The 13,914-nt window shown below is 47.3% G+C and overlaps 1 protein-coding gene across 1 annotated transcript in view; it reads right to left on the bottom strand.

Annotated features, from left to right (window-relative positions):
• Nucleotides 1-13,914, bottom strand: part of Pitpnb (phosphatidylinositol transfer protein beta) — a 50,268-nt gene that overhangs the window by 2,308 nt on the left and 34,046 nt on the right. Inside the window, exons 9-10 of the mRNA XM_006984107.4 lie at nt 4,405-4,515; nt 1,967-2,089 (exon numbers count right to left, since the gene is read on the bottom strand). Of these exons, the coding sequence (XP_006984169.1) occupies nt 1,967-2,089; nt 4,405-4,515 (234 nt within the window). The remainder of the gene's footprint in view (nt 1-1,966; nt 2,090-4,404; nt 4,516-13,914) is intronic.

Below are 13,914 nucleotides of genomic sequence, written 5' to 3'. Positions count from 1 at the left end.
TGCAGTCTTCTTCACGGGGAAGGAGCTGCTTGCCTGGTGCTCCCAAACACAGGCCCCATGCTGCATGATTCTGAGGATTGGCACACCCCAACCGATGGAACTATGAGCGTACTGTACTACAGGCATAAAATACTGTGACCTCACAAGGAGAAGCTAGCATGAGGATGGTCAGCACGAACGCTGAGACCTGCCTAAAACACTTCCCAAGTATTCACAGATCAAACAGCCATCTACACCCTGAACCCAGGGCAGAGTGCAGCCAGTTCACGGGGACCTCGTTCACTGAGCCATGAGCTGCTATAGTGCTACTTCCAAATGGCTGGCAGAGCAGCTGCTGATCTTCCGGCCTACGCCACAGGTGGGAGCAAGGGTTGGCACCTCCCGGCTAAGGACTCTCATGGTGTGGTCAGGGATCTGCAGGCTGAGAACCCTGAAAAAACCAAGAGTGGGGAGCAGCAGACCTCTGCCCAAGGGGTCGGGATGCAGGGGCCCGAGTTCACCATCTGTCACCATTCAGCATAAATGCATAGCCAGGGCAAGGGGTCTTTGCTGAGGATGGTTTTCTGCGCCCCCTCCAGGTTCTGGGAAACACTGGCTGGAAGGAGCTGTGCTACAGCTTGAGCAGCTGCTCCGGAGCTGACGGTAGGAGGAGTGAGTGTTTACCAGGAGGCAGGGCACGGCAGGGGAAGGGTCCATGCTGGGAGGGTGGTGCCAGGGCTGCTTTTGGAGGAGCACCTAACTACTGAGAAGAAGTGAGCACAGCGGGTGAGGGGTGCGGAGCAGCATGACCTGTGCTTGCCTGCTTAAACACCCATGGCCAGCCTCAGAACAAAGGGGAGAGGGAGACCCCGCCACTCCTGCGACTCCATCATTCCATCACCCTACTCCAAAGACCCAGAACTCAGAGCTTCAGTAAGAGAAAAACCAACCCCCTTATAATATTGTCTCTATGGGAAAGTACATTCCAAATTCAGTCAACCTAAAATAATCTGGAGCAAAATCCATTTATAAGGTGATGTTTGTCTATAGTTTACTTTAAATATAAGATAGGCTAAAACATTCTATTGCCCTATGAAGAATATACAGCATACTTCTTTCTGAAGATTGGTATAAGGTAATTAGAAGCAGGCCTGCCCTGATCACCCCAAGTAACCAGCTGCAGACAATCCTTCACTGTGCTACAGCAGAGACAGTACCCCTTCCCTGTCAAAGAGCCTGACTTCCTGCCACTCCCCATGACTACATGGGGCTCTAGCCTCACACAGGGCATCAGATACCACACTTGCAGGGCTTGCAGAACCAGGACCTCTGGCGGGACTCAGGGTGACTATGTGGAAGCCCTGAGGGGTCCTGGATATGCCTTGGATTTACTTCCCATTTGGAGAATGAACTACCAACTGCAGAAAAGCATGGTTTAGAGAAAAATCAAAACCAAATCCTTGTGGGAGGAAGCCAAAGAAGATGGCCTTGGAAGAGTGTAGACACCCACTGGCTATGGGCAGGAGCTAGGGCAAGTTTAGCCATGGAACTATCCCCTGACCCCTTGCCAAGGACCACTGGAATCTGCCTAGAGTTTTCCAAGGAAGAAGAGCTCACTGCTAGTTAGGAGAGGGGAGATGGCATCGCTGGACTCGGAGGACTCATAAGCCTCACCTTGCCTATGGAGGGAACTGAGCTGACTGCTGAGCAGGCTGAGCCAAAGGCATCCTGATCAAAAGAACAAGACAGGTACCGTCGCAGAGATGCCTGAGATATTATTTACAAGGAACACATTCTAGGTTAAGAAAGCTCTAGTCCACCTTCAGGAGGCTGAAGGGCATTAGTGTCCAAAAAGTTCCCTTTTGATGAAAATACACATGGTAAGTTAGAAATGGCTTCCAGCAACACTCTCCCCAACTCCAAGTCTATACTTGCTAAGCACGTAACGTTTAGAGAAGGGAAACAGAAATGCTACAGCAAGCCTTACTGTTTCTAGTTCTTTCTGAGTCTCATCTTCCATTCTCCTAATGTCTTCCATCGTCAGGTCAATCCACTTGTCAATCCAACAAAAGAGCTGGCGATGTAGGTTTGTGAATATCCGTTTTTCTTGCTTTTAAAACAAAGTGGGAAAAACATATAGTTAGTGACACATTAACTTTACATGTCCCAAGCAGCACATAAAACGAACTTGTACTTAGTTTGAAAAGACCACTTTATACAATAGCAGAAACTAGGCCAAGTGTGGTGGCACATGCCTTTAATCCCAGCACTCAGGCAGATCTCGAGAGTTCAAGGCCAGCTTGGTCTACATAATGAGTTCCAGAACAGCCAGGGCTGTGCAGAGACTTTGTGAATTCTTTACATTAATTCTACCCTATCATAATTTTATACAGGAGGAAAGGGGCGTGAAGGGGCGGCTCAGCAGGCAATGGTGCTCGCCTCCAAGCCTGAGGACTTCAGCTCAGTATCTGGATTCAAACGGTGGAAGGAGAACCAACTCCCACAAACTGTCCTCTGACCTCCGCACCCATGCAGACGATACACACAACCATACACAACAAACAAACACACATAATTCAAACCTTATTTTCAAAGCTCCCTGAGAAATGGGAAAGAATCTCCACTGGCAAAAGGATGACTGGTCTGGTGGGAGGCGAGAGCACGTGCGGCATGCCTAATTGAATTCCATATGTTCCTGCTGGGCCCTACACTGACACCTGTTCTCAGTGCCCAGGATCAAAGGTCAACTAGGTTCTTCTACAGTCTTCACTGTGCATCATAGGGCACCCTGCACTGAAGGAAAGCCCCAGTGCTCAGAGACACAATGATGAAAGCACCAGGTGTTCTGCATTAATTCTTTTGTGTTCTACATTACTGCCCATGTGTATGTACAGACACAAACACGTATATGAAAACCATGTATAGAAATACAGGCTTTAAATACCCAAATCTTTAAGTTGTATTCAACTTTCCCAAAGAGAGCAAAGTACAACAACTGACACCTTGGGAACAATTCTCCCATTAACAGAAAACTGCATGTTTACACATGCAATTTCCTTTATTGAAACTGGACTGTCGACCTATTTACAATGTCAAGGGGAGAAGGCCAGCACCTACAGTGTACTCAAGGGCTGGCTGTGAATAGGCTAAGAACCACAGTGAGAATCCAGTGCATAACAGGGATGTCTCTTATTCCCTAGATTTCCTCTGTGTATGCATGCACGTCTGTGCACCTCATGCTTGCAGTTCCTGTGGAGGCTACGAAGTGGTGTGGATCCCCTGTAACGAGTGTTACAGATGGCTGTGAGCCATCATGTGGGTGCTGGGAATCAAACCCAGGTCCTCTGGAAAAGCAGCCAGTGCTCTTCACCGAGATGTCTCTCCAGGCCCTAAAGACATCTTTATATGATGATGATGGGGTGGGAGGGATCCTATAGGAAGAGTAAACATAGGGTATTCCCACATCTTCCTGTGTACTTATTTATTTTTTGTTTTTTTGAGACAGGGTTTCTCTGTGTATTATAGTGCCTGTCCTGGATCTTGCTCTGTAGCCCAGGCTGGCCTTGAACTCACAGAGATCCACCTGCCTCTGCCTCCCGAGTGCTGGGATTAACAAGTGCTGGGATTAAAGGCGTGTGCCACCACTGCCTGGCCTTCCTGTGTATTTATAACCTGGTATTTTGTTGTTCTGTGTGGTGTTGGGTAACACTATGCATAAATGTGTTTACACCACTGTGATATCCCTTCTCTATCTAACTGCTCATGTTATCTCCATTTTTTAAAAAGGAATTGGGTAGGGATCCTCAGATCATGTCATCATTTCAGGGTCTATCTACTCTTGGCAAGACCTCTACAGAAGACACTCCAGACAAGACTGCCAGAGAAGTGGCCAGGAAACCAGGTGTCTTCACGGACAGGCTGGTCATGGGAGAGGCTTTGTGCTCGAGTGCAGAAAAACCACTGGAAAAACCTGTGGAAAGCGAGGAAATCACACTGAACACATAAAGCACTGCATTTCTTCTAAGGAAGTCCCTTAAGGGCCGGAGTGGTGGCTCAGTGAGGGTAAGACCTGGTAGCTCCTCCAGAGGACCCAGGTTTGGTTTCCAACACCCACACGATGGCTCTCAACTGTTTGCAACTACAGTTCCAGGGTATCTGATGCCCTCTCCTGGCTTCCAAAGGCACCACATGCATGTGATGCACAGATATACACGCAGACAAAACATCCATACACAAAAGGTAAAACCTTAAAAAAGAAAACAAAGGGGAAAAAAAAAGAAAGAAAAAGATCTCTTAAAATCTCATTATTAGACAGACAGACACAAGGGGACAGTAACTTTCATGTCATAAAGGGGAAAACGCTGGTCAGGAGACCATTTCCCCACAGCCCCTTCTCTCAGCTCCCCACACTGTGAGCAGATTTACCTTCTGGATGAAGTTCTCGACTTTGCTCTGCAGCCCCCACCACTTGAACTTGATGGTCACCAGCTTATAGGCACACATCTTAGGACAGTCAGGGGTGCTCGCCAGCTCCTTCTAGGTGAGAAGATTAGAACAACTGAGAGCTCGGTATTTAGGTTTTGATCGACTGACTGCTGTATAACAACATCACAGACACACAAGGAAAACCAGTCTCACGTTTGGAATCATTTGGACAGAAGAGTAGCATTCCTCTCCTGCCACACACTGAGTCACCTCCCAGCGGTGAGGTCTTATAGAGGAGTTTGTTAGCTGGTGTGTCACTGTAGATTTTTTGGTTTGGGTTTTTCTGTGTGGCACTGGCTGTTCTGGAACTCACTCTGTAGACCAGGTTGGCTGTGAACTCAGAAATCTGCCTGGCTCTGCTTCCTGAGTATGTGCTGGGATTAACAGCATATGACACCACCACCCGGCTTCACTGGAGTTCCTACCTATGGTGAGGTTCTTATCAAGAGCGAGCCTTAAACAAGGTCAAGTTCTCCTTTCTCCCACCACGGAGTTTCACCATTTTCTGTATTTTCAAATATTTCCAAGTGGAGCAGAAGAGTTCGCGACAGCAGAAGGCCAGAGCCAGCAACGCAAACACACATTACTAACAGCACGGCCTGTGCACGCAGCTTCAAACTGCACAGAGATCCACACACTGGTATTCGAGGGATGTAGATGGGAAATCAAGTCTTGCTCGGATAGATGGGGGATACTGCCAGGAACTGTCCTCTGAGCCATGTGACTGCCACCTTGGGGACTTCTGCTGTAGACCTCTTGCAAAAGAATTACCCCCCAGCTGGGACACACGGACGGACGGGGATGGACACACACACACACACACACACACACACACAAACACACACACACACACACAGGGTTGGGGTGGTGAGACATTCACCTGTGTATCTAGCCGCTAGATACCACCTATTGTATGCAACTCTGCTTTAACGACACATGGTCTTGGGTGTGTGTGTGTGTGTGTGTGTGTGTGTGTGTGTGTGTGTGTGAATAAACTGGGCACCTCACTCTGAAAGCTAGCTTCAGCAATTATTAAGTGGAGACCATTTATACATCACACTGTGTTAGGTGCTGTCGGGGGCACACAAAACTGACTCAGAGAATGTATGTGTATTTTATACTTGATGTATATGATGCTCTGCTTGCATGTATCCCTGCACACCAGAAGAGGGCACCAGATCTCATTACAGATGGCTGTGAGCCACCATGTGGGTGCTGGGAATTGAACTCAGGACCTCTGGAAGAGCAGCCGGTGCTCTTAACCTCTGAGCCATCTCTCCAGCCCTCACAAACGTCTATTTTCAATAATAAAACAATGCTGTTGCCCCTGGTGGGAACTGTTCATCCACAAAAACTCCATAGCACAGCACACACAGATCTTCTCAGACATGGGGGTCACAAGTTATGTCAAGTCAGGTCTGGCCACCATCTTCAATAAGCCAATAAAAAGAGTCGATTTTATAGTGAGAAGCAGAAAAAGGAGGGCTACTCAATGTGGCCACCGGGGAAGGGGGACAAAGATGTGCAGCAGAGCCCTCAAGTGCGACTTTGGGTCCTAGAGTGAAAACGAAGCTTAAACAGAGAGCCAAGGCTATGCACGTGAGCCCTGTCAAGGTGCAGTCCTCCCGCCATGACCCGTGGTCATCTCCAGTCTCATCCTAGAAGGTGGTGACAACTCTTAGAGCTGCATGGAATCTCTCTCTGGGGACAAGTTCCCCCTGACAGGCACTTTCTCCTTCTCCTAGCATGAGATTCCTGGGGAAATCCCCACGGCTGAGTCCACTGTTTCAATAATCTCAAGTGACTGAGACAGATACAAGCGTCTCTCTAGAACATCTTCATTTCTACCAGGCCAGTTAAACTGACACGGGCCTCCCTCCCCGTGACTGCAAGCCTGGCTCTAAGCTGGACACCCCGTGTGGATGAGGTCAGCCAGCTTCTACTGGACACCCTGTCTCTGATGTCCTACGGAAAGGATGGTAAGGTGAGCCTTCCACGGACCATCTCTTCAATAAGCAATGAGCCCATGCTGGGGCCTCTGACCCAGTGAGTGCTGCTGAGTGTGAGAGGATGGCTCAAGGGTCAGGCAGGTCTAGCTGGCACCAGGTCAATCCAGCTGTGCTTCCAGCTGTGCAGAACCCTTACCTTCCCTGGCCTCATTCCTCAGATCACTCCATGTTCCACTGAGGTGAACCAGGGCTGAGCAAGCTTAGCTCCAAGGCTGCAGATGGTAAACCAAGCATGCCCTTAACATCCAGTGGCTCGTTAAGCTTCCTATACCTACACATGCCCCTGTCCACACACCCAGGCTAAAGTTTTTCTATAGCTCAGCCCCCAAAACCCTGAACACTGATAGCCCTAAGCACTTTTCAGCTTGGACAAGTTCTGGTAACCCCAAGCTACAAACAGCTTCATTGGAACTTAACCTGCACACCTTATCCTCCACAAAACCTCACCCCATTAGAACAACAGCCCTTCAGAATTCTCCCACAATTTATAACCGCATGGGGGAAACCCAGTTCTAATCAGAAGAGTGAACTAAATGCAACCCAAGCGCCCCCCACAGGCCGGATCCAGGCACACAGCACAGACTGACTCCACAATCAACCAGGCTGTTTCCCACATGCTTCCTAGGGATGCTGGCAAGCTACTTAGAGCCAATTAACACAGCAATTTATAGAGCCTGCACTGGGCCATAAAAATTATTTTAAAAAATGGAACAAAGAAAATCTTAGTTCTTGAAGCTATCTTCCCATACCTCAGATGTATATTTATTTTCAATCTTCTCATTTTCCATCCAATTTACAAGTAGTTATTAAAAACAAAATAAAAAAGCCCACCCCATGAAGGAAGAATATGCAAACCCACTCAAATCTGCTCCAGTAGACAAAGGTCTGCTGCCTCGACTTCCTGCCTCAGTCTTCCTGTAGACGTCGGCCTCTCACTAAGTGACCAGGAAGCAATGAGAAGGTAGTGTCACAGGCAACAACACATGAGCTACACGGTTTCCTTCAGCAATTAGCATAGTGATGGTATTTTAAGTGTCATTCCTGTTTAAAAACGACCAATAGGGAGTCATCCTTTAATCCAGGCTTTAAGCTAGTGATTAAGAACAGGGCTTTACAGGCGGTGGTGGCACACACCTTTAATCCCAACACTTAGGAGGCAGAGGCAGGCGGATCTGAGTTTGAGGCCAGCCTGGTCTACAGAGTGAGTTCCAGGACAGCCAGGGCTACACAGAGAAACCCTGTCTTGAAAAAACAAAGGAATAGGGCTTTAAACATCTCCACACCACTGTTCTGGGGAACAGTCTGACATGGTGGGATGGAAAGTTATTAACATCTTACCATTTCCCTGTTATCAGAGAAACAAATACAAATGTGCTAACTTATTCAGAACAGACCCACTCATAGTCAAGACACATTTTAGGTCTCCTAACAACAGCTACTGTGCGCACAGCCACTAAGGACCACCACTGAGGCCAGGCTGGTCTTGAACTCAACAGCAGTCCTGCCTCTTGCACTGTAGCTGTGGGAAGAGACACCTTTCAAAGATCAACCACTATGGGAGAAAGGGAAAACCAGTGGCAACATGCATATGAGCAGCGACAGACACCTGTAGACAGATCAGGACACACGCCAAATAGTTAAATGAATGGCAGAAATGCAGCTCGTAACAACCAAGTCTTATTTCCTTTTAGGTACAACACTTTATTTTCAAAACTCACATGATTTTATCGCTGGGAAGTGGTAACTTTATTATTTAAAAACAAAACCTGAGTCTTAAAATACTGTGGCTCTCAGTCACATATTTTAAGACAAAGGCTTCCTTTACCTTAACTTTTATGGGCACTATTTCAAATTGTCCTCTTTTCTCTGCCTATGACAATCTAAATGTTTTGGGGCTCCCTCACCCCCTTTTGATATTTAATACATCAAAGCGAAACAGACTGAGGTGAAAGTTCAGTTAGGGCATAAACTTTTTGAGATTTTACTTACTTATTTGTAAGTACGAGTGTCTACACTAACCAAAGAGGAAGGCACTGGATCCCCTGGGACTGGAGTTTCACATAGTTGTGAGACTCCACGTTGGTGCTGGGAATTAAACCTGTGTCCTCGGGAAGAGCCAGACGCCAGTGCTCTTAACCACTGAGCTGTCTCTCCAGGCCTTCAGTCAGGGCCTTTAACAGATAATGTGGGCCCAGCCCACGTTTAATTGTTCCTAAGAGTAAACAATGCAAAGTAAAGCACAAGCATTCATGGGCCGGGCTACCAGGCCGTCCTGTAAAGATGTGTAACCGGGGATGGCTTAGCAGGTAAAGGCACCTGCTGCCAAGCCTGACTACCTGAGTTCCACTTCAACCTCTCGGTGCCAAGTGACAGGAGAGAATCAATTCCTGCAAGCTTTCCTCTGCTCCTGACACATGCTGTGGCAGGCAAACACATGTGCATTCAAGTGCCTGCTCATGTACACAGCCGCACACAAGTAAATGTAACAAAAAATTTTCAATTTTTTTAAATTTTATGTGCATGAGTGTTGTGTCTGCATGTATGTATAGGTACCACATGTATACCTGGTGCTTGCAGAGGTCAGAAGAGGGCATCAAATCCCCTGGAACTGGAGAACTGGTCATGAGCCAACATGTGGATACTGGGAACTAAACCCAGGTCCTCTGCAAAAACTAATGCTCTTAACTGATAAGCCATCTCTTCAGCCCCTAATTAAAAAAAAAATTAGGAAACAATTTTCAAAGATGTGAAAATTCCCACTGTGACAGAAAGAAGCTCTAGCTTGTACAGGTCCCTAGGAGCTCAGCTGCTGTAGGCCACAGCTTCCCGGTTCTTTACAAACAATACGAATGTGTCTGAATTCTTTCTTCTTGATTGCTTTAAAAACAACTGCCTCTCAAAACAAAAAAAGGAGGGTGTGAATCAAGTGAAGGTCTTCCACACATTGCTCCAATCCAGATCAAACTGAAGATTTTCCATTATCTGCATCAAAGCAGCTAAGGATAATTCTGCTAGTTCACAATACCATTATTCTGCCAGTAAGCGAGTTCTATATAGACTAAAATTTTAAAAAGCATATTTTTTTTAGAGGAGGAACACTGGTTGGCTAACAAAAGAGTAACCAGAAGTTCTGTAAGATGAGAGTCCTGAGTTAACAAAAGAACCCCACATTATGTTTTTCCCCCACATAATTTAAATTTCATCCATAATATAGCATCCACTAGTTAGCTGCAAAATGTTTTTAAAATTGCATTTAAATAGTTTGTATAGTCACAGAATTCCTTACATTTCATGTTACTAACTATAAATGAAGCTTCCCAAGTCAAATCATGTTTTCAATTTAAGAGCACATATTAGGTTACTTGGAGGCATGTGGCTGAGGCCTTCAGGGAAGCAGCAGACACGGCAACCACACATCATGACTGAATGACTTGCAGCATGTGGAGCTGCGTGGTAAGCAATCAGCCAACATTAGCCTCAAGAACAAATTTCTTGAATCTGTGACAAACAAACATACACAAGCGTCAGAGAGTGAAAAGAGCATCTGAGGCATTCTTCTGACCTGGTCCTCTCAGCCTCACTTAGCTTCACAGGCTCGTCCTGTGGATGAGTGTGGGTGGGGGCAGTGCATCTGAGTGGAGTCAACGCTCTGCAGCAGCAGCAGAGCAGTCCTTGGTGCGGCTCACACTCCCCCAGCGTTTTAGTTTTTCAGTGGTAGGCAATCAGAATGCTCAGTTTTGGCGGCCGAATTCGTAGTGTTAAGTTTCCAACCGAAATCTCACTAAGAAAGTTAAAAATAAATGTGCTGTGAGGGCTGCCAGTGTGTGCACCAGCAAATGTCAACACAGGATCACAAAACACATGCCACGCATGTGCACCACAATCTCAGGCAAAACCTCATTCTCCAACATACACTGTCTTCTCTTCTCTAGACAGTGTTTACTGTGAGTCTTCTAGACAGGCCCGGGCTGGACATGGTGTTTGCCTACATGTTAAGACCCTATTTCACTGATTTCTTTTATGACAGTTAACTGACTGTACTAAGCACCACGGAGGGCACATCTGTGCCAGACACTACCACACACTTTGGCAGTTTCACACAAGACAGGAGGTGGAGCACCACAGGGGCACCCACATGCCTCTGGTGGGGTGGGGGCTCCCAGTGGGAGACTCTTAACTTCAAAAAAGTCCCAAAGGGTGAACTACTCATAGGTAATTTCATAAAAATAGGGAAAATAAACAGGAAGGCCCTTGCTCATGAAGGGATCAACAGAGTTCATGCTCCCTTATAATCATGTGACAGTTCATACCCTTCCTCATCAGGATGGAAGTTAGTTACCTTGTGCAAGTTCGGCTGCAGGTCCCACCCCACTGGACTCAAGAAGAGCCTGGCCTGAGCCTGCTCTGCCGAGTTACTCTCCACACCAGGCAGCATACGTTCCAGAGGCCTGAGTCCTGCAGGTCTGCCTAGAGGCAGAGGCATTCCGCAGCCAAACCAAGTCAACGGGCAGCAAGCAGCTCAGGACACCCAGACTTTTGAAAACATGGGCCTGCTCATTTGGGAGAAGTTCTACATGTATAATACATACTAAGTACTGTGTAATCTCTGAAAACCTGTCATGTCCGTAGACTGCTTTATTGCATAGAATCCAAAATGTGGGCTAACGAGAAACCAGTTTGAGTTCTGCACGTTCCAGTTACAGGGTTTCAAACAGGAGATCTCAGGGAGGAAGCATGCTTTTAGCTGCTCTGGGCCTCAGGCATGTCAAGGTTAGGCTCTGAGAGCACAGCAGGTAGCATCTTCCTTTAGGAGAGCCATGAAAAAGACCTGTTCATGAGCCACAGGAGGAAGCTCTAGGTCCCTTTCCCACTAGTCTCCACCTGGAAGGAGACTTTCAGGGCTGGTTCTCTCATCCCTCACTTCCACTGTTCCTATCCCTGGCACAAAATCTTACATTTCATCTAACAGCCAAGGCTGTTGTCACATTTCACACACGTGGAGTAGAAAGAGAAAGCAATCATGAGGACAGGGAGGAGACAAACTGGCGCCTCTGCCTACAACTGGCAGCACCTCCTCTATCCCGAGGACTCAGAATGACCATGAGGGCTATTCTAGAGTGTGCCCGAACTCTGAGGAAGACCACACTTGCACACATCAAACCACCGTCATTTCTGGGCCAACTCCTTTACCTGACCCGATTGCACACGCTCCGATGACGGAGCACTGCAAAGGCAGGTGCTTTGCATGGCCTCCGAGCTATTAACCATCATCCATCTGTAGATACAGAAGCTTTACTCTTCAGGAGTGTCTGGCTTAAATGAAGAAAGAGATGAGGACTTTCACTGGGTTAGAATGACACCATAGTCTTCAGTCTGACACTCCCTGGATCACATGCAGAGGACACACATGTAAAATACTACTGGAAGCCTTAAGAGAGGCGGCTGTGGCAGTGCCACAGACACACACCGCCCCCCAGATAGAAACCGAAACCTACACATACATAAGCATGTGTGTGCATGCACACTGTGCCACAGAGAAGTAAGATGTTCGTCAGCAGTTCTGCCTTGAAGCAAAATTCTTAATCAGGTTATAAATTGCTCTATTAGCATGCACAAAGTCACTTCATGTTGAACTCTAAGTAACAGTATAATTCATGTGCTCAGATCTTTTAATTTCCTTCTTCAGAGGGAAAACGAGCACACAAGTAAGGCTTGTGTCTCTAGGGCTGTGGTGCATTCCTGGTTTTGTGTGTTTGTTTTTTTAAGTAAAAATATGTAGCATACCATAAGGGAAAAAATACAAGCCTGTGCTCATGACAAGCTTAGGAAATGAGGATGTCTTTTGAGCAGCAACACCACCGGCCTGGGGAAGACCCTCTGATGGCTGACCCCCACCAAACACTCATTAAACACTGTAGGACTGGTGACCCAGGACAAATGAATCCTAGCTAGTAGTGTGCAGGGCTACTTGGTACTAGACGAGAACTCTGTGGTGTAAGCAGTGCGACACACCTACACCCACACACACTCGAGAGGGGAGGCTCAATAACTTGACCTTCTGACACGACTTCCTGTGCCCAGCACTTACTCACGTCATTTAATCCTCCCAACAACTTTTGAAGTTGGTGCTAACAATCACATTTTAGAGGTATGGAAACTTGAGGCTCAAGGTTTACGCCATCTAAACGCTAACCCATGTACAGAATCTGAATGGGTCTCCTCTTCTACCTCTATCCCTGGAAACGCCCTGACCTCTGTGCAGAACTGTCTCAGCAGAGTTTCACTGTCACGATGCAACACAACCAACGAGGCTGAAGAAAGTCTGCCCATCACCCCCGTCAACAGCACTGGACCCAGGCCTGTGACCCGGCAGGCACTGCAGTCTCTCCTACAACTCTTCTCCGGGTTTCTCTGGCCACATTTCTCACTTATAAACAAAGCACCTGTGTCTGCACCACAGTGAAATTCGGACAGTTAAATGTGACCTTTTATAGTCCCCGGGACCACAAGGAACCCTCCCCGCTTAGCTGAAAAGCAGTAAATACAACAGGAAAAATCCCTGCATCAAGTAAAGGAAGCATCAAGGCAATCACTGGGGTCTGACACCCTGAGCAACTAAAGACACACAAGCACACAAACAAACCAAGAGACCCTGAGGTTTTCACTTAGCCTTGGACACATTTTGGAATGTGGATCGGTAAGCAACAGCCTGCTGCTGAAGCAGCAGGTGGATGATGCAAGGAGGTTTCATTCGGAGAGACTACCTCTCAGCCTGCACGGTACAGCACAGAGGCCACAGCAGATGTCTTGTCATGCCCACACACACTTCTGTCCTCAGCCTGCCACCACCACCACCAGGGGAGTAAGGACACATGCCCGCTGATCAAGTCCATAGGTGCGCATTCCCATGTGTGCTCAGCTGTTGTCACGAATGTGACCTTCATGTCCTTGCACATCAGTTAATGGTAGTTTGGCTTGTTTTCTTCATTACCCCATTATTCCTAGGTCATGGCAGCTCAGTTAGCAGCTGCTGGCTTTTTAAGAATCCCTGCATCTACCACCGTGTGGATAGTGAACAAGTGATCAACAAGCAAGTGGATTGGAGTGGCTTTCTGCATGGGCAATATGAAGTCACTGTTGGACTTCTTTGCTAGGCACAGCCCCCACGGCTCATGCCTGTCATCTTAGCATTGTGAGGCTGAGGAGGGGAACCACTAGGTGTTCAAGGACTGCACGGGCTGTGTGGTGACCCCCAGGTAACATGGGCCCCACCATGAACCCTGTCCCCAAACAAACTTGAGCTACTCCAGAATTTTAAATAAGTCACCAACCAGAGCGAAAGGACCATGGGTAAACACACATCACAGCAGCAAAGCAAGAACAAGCAATGTTAGTAACACACATTATAATTTCCAAAGAAGCAGAAAAGCCAAGCAAAAGT

The sequence above is a fragment of the Peromyscus maniculatus genome, chromosome 23 (genome assembly GCF_049852395.1).
Source record: "Peromyscus maniculatus bairdii isolate BWxNUB_F1_BW_parent chromosome 23, HU_Pman_BW_mat_3.1, whole genome shotgun sequence".
NCBI lineage: Eukaryota > Metazoa > Chordata > Mammalia > Rodentia > Cricetidae > Peromyscus > Peromyscus maniculatus.
Note: the sequence above shows the minus strand (reverse complement) of the source record. Positions and strands in the feature narration are given on the sequence as shown.